Source organism: Penaeus chinensis, chromosome 16, assembly GCF_019202785.1.
Source record: "Penaeus chinensis breed Huanghai No. 1 chromosome 16, ASM1920278v2, whole genome shotgun sequence".
NCBI classification, from domain to species: domain Eukaryota; kingdom Metazoa; phylum Arthropoda; class Malacostraca; order Decapoda; family Penaeidae; genus Penaeus; species Penaeus chinensis.
Window position 1 is genome coordinate 24,230,851 of NC_061834.1, and position 7,500 is coordinate 24,238,350.

The 7,500-nt window shown below is 37.2% G+C and overlaps 1 protein-coding gene across 14 annotated transcripts in view; it reads left to right on the plus strand.

The window, feature by feature from the left end:
- Positions 1–7,500, plus strand: part of LOC125033572 (MAP7 domain-containing protein 2-like) — a 367,585-nt gene that overhangs the window by 354,614 nt on the left and 5,471 nt on the right. For 12 of the 14 annotated variants that reach the window (XM_047625202.1, XM_047625192.1, XM_047625189.1 and 9 more), the window contains 5 exons: positions 1,386–1,601; positions 1,806–2,581; positions 3,648–3,815; positions 3,920–4,063; positions 5,508–6,037. In XM_047625202.1, the coding sequence (XP_047481158.1) occupies positions 1,386–1,601; positions 1,806–2,581; positions 3,648–3,815; positions 3,920–4,063; positions 5,508–6,037 (1,834 nt within the window). The remainder of the gene's footprint in view (positions 1–1,385; positions 1,602–1,805; positions 2,582–3,647; positions 3,816–3,919; positions 4,064–5,507; positions 6,038–7,500) is intronic. The other 2 variants (XM_047625195.1, XM_047625203.1) reach the window with 1 other exon arrangement.

Below are 7,500 nucleotides of genomic sequence, written 5' to 3' on the forward strand. Positions count from 1 at the left end.
AAAAAGTATAGTAAGCATTTCAGAGTTTATATATAGATGATTTTGGCATATTTCCACATATGACCTCATTTACTAAATAGGTATTACTTTAAGTATTTGTCCTTCGAGGACTTATTTTCAAAGAGATTGCATGTTTTGTAAGTGTGATGATATACAGGAATGAATAAGTCTGAATTTTCAATCAAAAGATAGGAAATGGGAAAGTTTCAATAGCAGTTACTACTCTCAGAAAAGATGTAAGTCAAAATCAAGTATGGAATGTATAGCATGATGCTCTTTTCGAATTACAGGGTAATGCTTGGCATCCAAACTAAGTTCAATGCTTTACACCTAGACACTCTAAGACACACCTGAATCACAAAATATGGAAGCATTAGTGTTCTTATACAGAAATGCTCACACATAAATCACAAGTATATAAAGGATTACACTTCATCCACCCACACATATTAAAGCCACTCTTTTGGATGTGAAAATTTTGATTCAGTCGTGTTTTGCCTTTTGAGCTTGTGTTTGCTTGTGAGATGAAACTTCCCACTGAGATAATTTTCTTCACAAAGTTTAGCTTCATGGTAGGTTTGCTTGGCTCCCCCCTGAGTCTTGCTCATCAGTGAAGTCAGTCAGTAGGCTTATGTAGACTTGGAGGTAAGTGACAAGTGGTGGGAACACCATCAACTGAAATAAAGGTATAGTATAAGTAGCTTGGAAGTCTTCCCAAACAGCAGTGTTTGGAAAGAATGTTGTTAATTGTCACTTGATTGGTATGTGGTAACAAATTAACCAATATGGTATGAACAACTACTGATATTAACAAAGTTTATATCAACTAAAAACATTACTAAACTGATACTTGTTTATGGGTGTATGTGTGTTTGTGTATATACATACTTTGTATTTTCAAAAAAGGATGTTTGTTGGAGCAGGTATTAAGTGCCTGACTGATCCTCTAATCTTGCAGTACTGTATCTATGACATACTACAGCACACATCTGCTAACATATAGTTCCACTTAGGTCCTTCATCTTTTCTTTTCCTCTTTGATGTACCTCATGTGTTCTAGAACTTTGAATGTCCTGTATAGTAACCTGTCTTAATGATATTAATGTAGCAACTTCTTGCTCTGTGTTCTGTGCTTTATGATAGAATAGAGATTCAAACTTGCTAAGATGGTGATCTGATGCCATATCTACAATTCACTTGCATTAAAATCAACTCTAATTAGACATTGCTAGAAAGACCAGATGAGCATATTGTCCATAAAACTTTCCATGGATAAACTTGTCATGTCATATATGTGTTTGCGTGTCTGTTAAGCTTATGCTGGCTTCTGTATATTGTTTGAAGCCCAGCTTAACACAGCGTGCTGGCTTGCTCTGCCCCCACAGGCATGCGCAGTGGAACGGTCACCCCGAACTCTCCCTCACGTCCCACCTCTGCATTGAGTCAGGGATCAAACAACAGCAGCCAGGTGTCCCTCAGATCCCGCACCTCTCCCCGCAAGCCTCGCCCTCTCAGCATTGCTGGATCTTCACTCTCTTCAGCTGATAAACCCAGAGATGCCGTTCCACCCTCCAGGGAAAGCAGGCCCATGGAGAGGAAATGTATGTGTTTCCTATATCTAAACCTTCTTTGCTTTGCCTTGTGATTTGCCTGCTGTTTCAGATCTTCTGTTCTTCTTTACTTTCCAAAAAGCTTTTGTAGAGTAATTTCTAGGCCTACTGAGCCTTCCATGATTTTGCTTACATACTTCTTTTACTTAATGTATTTTATGCTCCACTATTCATATGATGTGATAATTATTTCAGTGTCTGTTGGCTCAACTTCATCTACAAAACCTGCAAGGGCCAAGAGTGCAGGGTCTGACAGAAGTGCTCCAGCCACTCCAGCACGCACACCAGTAAAAGCTACAACACCCAAGAAAACTCCGTCACAGGTTAAGGCTGAGAATGCAGCTAAAAAAGCTGTAGAGAAGAGTAAGTCAACACCAAAGACCAAGACTACTCCAAAGACAACCCCTCTGCATTCTCCGGCAGTTGAAAGTAAACCTCTTCCTGGATCAAAAGAAAAGAGGGTCTCTCCACAAAAGGAAGACAAACCTGCTGAGCAGAATAACAAAGAAACTAAACAGCAGCTGACAGAAAATGATGCCACAACAGAAGCAAAGCCTGATACTGCAGATGCCAGTCAGGAGGCCCCAGTTCAGGCCCCTGTTGAGGAGAAACAGCCTGAAAAGGTTGTTGAACCCACTGCTAAACCCACTGCTGAACCCACTGCTGAACCCATTGTAAATGACACTGACGCTAAATTGCAGCCCACTGAGGAGCTCACACCTGCTAAGCCACAAGAAACAGTTGCAAAAGAGCCTGAAAACAATGAAACTCCAAAAGAAAAGGAAAAGGAAGGTTCTCAGGAGAACTTGGAGAAGACTGAGGAATCAGAGAAGACAATGATTAAGAAGGCAACAGATAAACCTGTCACCGGGTATGCAACAGAGGAGGATTACAAGGCAGCCCTTGCAGAAAAGCGGCGTCAGGCAAGAGAGGCCAAGGAAAGAGAGCTTGAAATGGAACGCCAGAAACAGGTATGTTTTGATCAGGAAAAAGAAAAGTTCTGTGTATTTAAAGTATTTTCTTAAAGCATTTTTCAGTATTTAAATCTAATTATTTGCATCCAATATTTTGTTTTTTAATACAACCACTATTGAAAGTATTAAATCATGTAATTGGAATACAGGAGTAATACTTTTTGTTTCCTGCTAATTTTTCTAATTAGTGTTTATAAGAATGTTTTTCTTTCTTTCTTTCTTTCTTTTTATTTTATTATTATTTATTTTTTTTTAACTTGACAGATTCCCTTTAAATTTTTCTATGTAATTCCTTCATTAACCCATTAGATCCGGATGCTTCACTACTGTCGATTCATGGCCCAAAATATGGGGAGTAAGCTTACTTGATTGGTCACTCTGACAGGTGTTTGGCTTGTAGGCCAGGGCGCACTTGAACATTCGCGTGCGGAGACAAGATTCCATGCCTCTCTTTTGCAATGTTATTTTCTTTTTTTCTGTAGAAGCATTTTTTTTTTTTTTTTTTTTTTTTTCATTCATTTTCTAATGTCATTATTTGTCATTTGATTTTTCCTTGCATAGACTCCAGACTATCATCTTTCTAGGTAGTCCATAACTCAGTGCACGAAGAATATCAATAAGTAACTTTTTTTTATTTGTGTAATAAAAATATAAAAAAATCATATTCAATTTTCTGTAATGCAACCTGTTCCACTGACCATTGTGGTCCTGTCCCTGGAGCGGGTGCTCTTCCTGTCATGGCTCACAGACCATACATTTTGCACTCATTTATCAGTGGAAATAATGCAGATGCCCCCTCCTAAACACCAGATGAGTCTAATCAGCCTCCAAGAGGTTTGTGCACTCGAGTTGAGTCTCTTGTCACCCCAGCCTTCAGCTTAAATGCTCATGTCAGCAAGCTCATGTCACCCCAGCCCACAGCCAGACAGTCCCATGGCTTTCCTACCCCTAAATTTATTTCATGACCTGATAGTTATATCATCCGGATCGTAGGGGTTAAGCAAAATTCTATGTTCAATAAGATCAAATAACTGTTATTATGAAAAACTAACTGTCTGCTTAGTTGGCAGAGGAAGAGCGTGAAAGAAAAGAGGAGCAGGAGTACCTCAAGATGCTTGAAGACCAGAGGAAGGCTGAAGAGGAGCGCTTGAGAAAGGCAATTGAGGAAGCTGATCGCCAGCGAGAAGAAGACGCAAAGAAAAAGGAAGAAGAAGAGAAGCAGAGGGAAGAGGTATTATTATTATTATTATTTACTGTTATATTTAATATTATCACTCATATGTCATATTTTCATGATTTTTACTATTTGTCTGACTTTCTTATTTTGTATGTCAGAATGAGCGCGTAGAACAACAGAAACGTCTTGAGGCAGAGGAAAAACTTCGCCGTGAGGAAGAAGAGCGTCAGGCCCGCAAGAGCCGTGTTGCAGCCATCATGGCAAGGACTCGTGGCAAGGGAGGATCAAACACTCCTACCAAGGTGGGTCTCTTTTGCCTTTAGCTTGAATGTAACTGCATGTGGTTGTTTATTTATTCATTGTGTTTAATACACTCATTTTTTTCTGATTCCTTTCATAGCAAAGATTTCTTATGTTCATTAGTGAGTCAGATATTAGAAAAGACAGCAAATTGGTTGAACTAAATAATTATTGTTATGTTTAATATGATATGGGTTCTTATTGCTATACTAGAAGGTAAATAAATCAAATGTAGTACTTGAGAATTTTCTTGAATAGTTTCACACCTATTTCATGATGTTAATGTTTTGTTTTTGAGTTCTATTCCACATTGTTTTTTCAGGTTATATTATGGAATAAAGTAGAAGTTAATTTTTCGAAGTCCAAGGTAAAAAGAGAAATGTTCATGATGCCAGTAATAAAGTATAATTGTGTATTTTAAATAAGACATTTCATGTAGCAGGTGCTACATGCTTTCAAGCTTCATGTAATGCTTGGTTTTCTCTATGTTGCTTGGCATTATGAATTTTAAAATACCAAGAGCGTATTTGTGCCAAGGAATCTGCATTGATTCAGAATGGGAAAATGCAAAAGGTATAGCAGTAACTGATGTTGGCTTTGTGAGTGAATATATCTGCCTATGGAATCTTGAAATATTTTCTTCCTGTCATAAGGAATATGATATTGCTAGCAATTTTTTTTGGTAGAATTGTGTGGTATATACAGCTACATATGCAGTCCGCTGTGGTTTTGTTTTATTAAATTTGATTACACATTGATGGCTCAAGAAGTAAGTCAACTTCTCAATCTACCTGATCTCACCTGTTTATCCTTTTCCTTGAATTATCATTAAGAAAAGTTATCATTTTTCTTACTATTAATGTTATTAGTAATGTCATAATCAAAGGTTCAGGTGACAGGTGAGGTCAGCCATTGTAGTTGACTCCTTTGCGACCAAGTGCTTGTGAAGCCGTCTGTGTGTAAAGAAAAAGAATAGGTTAAAACAAAACATCAGCGAAGAGTGCATGTGCCCCTGCCAATGGGTTATTGTCTCTCTGGTCCCCTCATTTTTCTCACAAAGGATGGATTGTCATTGAATTATATTATTGCAGGACTTTTAAAGTATATGCTCTGTTAAGGTTGTTGATATTGGTATATTTGAGTTTTCCCCTTTACTTTGTGGGAATATAACTTGATATAACAGCATACTGAGATTAGTTCAAGTGTGCAGGTAGAATATAATTTAGATCATTTTTGCTTTTAGTATTAAATAGGGTGAATATTATTGAACAGTCATTTGACATCCATACTGAGTGGGTGTACAGTCTGTTCACTTTGTTATGTATTATAAAATGAACCATTCTTTTCTAAATAAGGTTTAGCTCGTCATTTGTGCCTTGCCTATTTTTATTTCTGTCATTTGAGGGGTGTATAGACTTCAAAACTGATTTTATGTTTTTATTCTAGGCTGAAGCCAAGACTCCATCTGATGAAAGCAAGGGCTTCAATGAGAGTGACATGAGCAGCAGCATGACAGACTCCATGATCAATGCTCTAGTTTCCCAGAGTGAAAGCTCCAGCCAGCCTCAAAGTGATGCATCATCACAGCCTGCTCAGCCCTCAAGTGATGCCTCATCCAGACCATCACAGCCTGATGCAGTCTCTGAGAATGCTGTAGTAGCTGGTGTTGAAACTGATTCTAAGACACCCGCTGTCAAGTCAGCAACACCTCCCCGCGATGTGACTTCAGCTTCCATGGGTGTTGAATTGACGCATTCTAATATTGAGGTTACCCGAGCCACAGAGAACTCAATGGTCGATGACCTGATTAGTGGTATTGCCTCAGTTAAAGTTGAAGAGCCACATGTGAATGGAGATTCCCCAGTGCCCATGGACACGACTCCCACACAGTCTGTAGACTTGTTGGGAACCATTAGTGATGTACATAGTGTAAATCATAACGGAGTAGATAATACGCCTGCACAGACCAGTCAAGGGTAAGTTTGTATCTTTACTGAGTGTGCAATTTATCTGCTTCATTATTTAATGTATTGTCTAACCTCTCAGAAAAGGGATTTTACAGAAATAGGTCACAAAGAACCCTTTAGTCTATTTTCAAAACATTTTTTTGATGTAGCCGTTAGTGGCTCCTTGAGGAGGAGCATGTGAGGAAATAGTTAATGAAGAGAGATAGGCTGAATGGTTTGAATGACTGAAGTGTAATTTCTAACTTATCAGGTGGTCATGAAATTAAGAAATGGGTGTTTGGTTTCAGTTCTCCTTTAAACCTGCTTTTAGGTGGAGTCGTTTTTATGTTTTCAGTTACATTTTGTTCTTTTCTTTGCCCACAAAAAATTGTTTTGTTTGCATGAGTATACTGAAGAGATTATTTTTATTTTAGTCTAAAATCCCAGAGCATAAAACCCTCGTGTGCAATTACATTGTTGAAATAAAAATAAAATTATTACTATGCAAACAGTCTATGTTGCTATATTTTAAACTTGTTAGAAAAAAAATTTAAAATTTCATTTTCATTGTTTATTTGTCTTGAAGGAGCTCAACAAAAAGACAGAAAAGGGATATAATTTATACATCCATATTTCTACTGGATTAAACAAAAGGAAGAATAAATGTTCAAATCCAAGCTCTTAATTAATGTGCTGAGAAACCTCTTTAAAAACTCAATGAACTTAAATTCAACATTGTAACAAATTACAGACTTCAAGGAATGAAAGGTTGGTAATGTAAGCATTTGTATATTACCTATCATTAAGGTCACAACTTTTTTTGCACTTTTCTTTGGTGTTCACAGGTCTCTGAAAGTTTTTATAGTACAGATAGAAGGGTCAGATAACAACAGACTCACACTACAACCTGCATTAACTGAACAGATTGTTTAGGAATTCTTGCCAAGGAGAGCAGAGACTTTTTACACTTTACTTTATCTTTGAATGTGATAGTTCAGTTATAGGTGTTAATTTACCTATAGAATACCAATGCAGAGTAGGCTTAGCAGTAATATTGGCCCCTTAAAGTCCAAAGACATTTCTTTTATATTGTTTATAAGCATGGGTCCTTGCATATATCTTCCTTTCTCTCCATCATTTTGAATATTTTTCCTATAGCAGCACACGAAACAAGGCGGGCAGCACACTGTACCAGGAAACAAACTGTGTGCATCACTTTAAAATTGAGTTGATGATACATCTTTGTTTATTTCGTGTCCTACACTACTGATATCTCTTTCCTTGAATGATACCCAGCTCTCCAACTTTTGTCTTTCCATTTAAATTAGTTTATTTTCTTTTTTTCTATTTTTTCTTTCTTTCTTTTTCTTTTTTGTCTCTTTTTTGTAGGTACAGCTTTTAAGTGCAAAATTATGATTTGTCACTACATTATTAATTTTCTATTCGGTGTAAAGAACATTCACCTCATGAGAAAGCTTTGGGCAAATTGTATT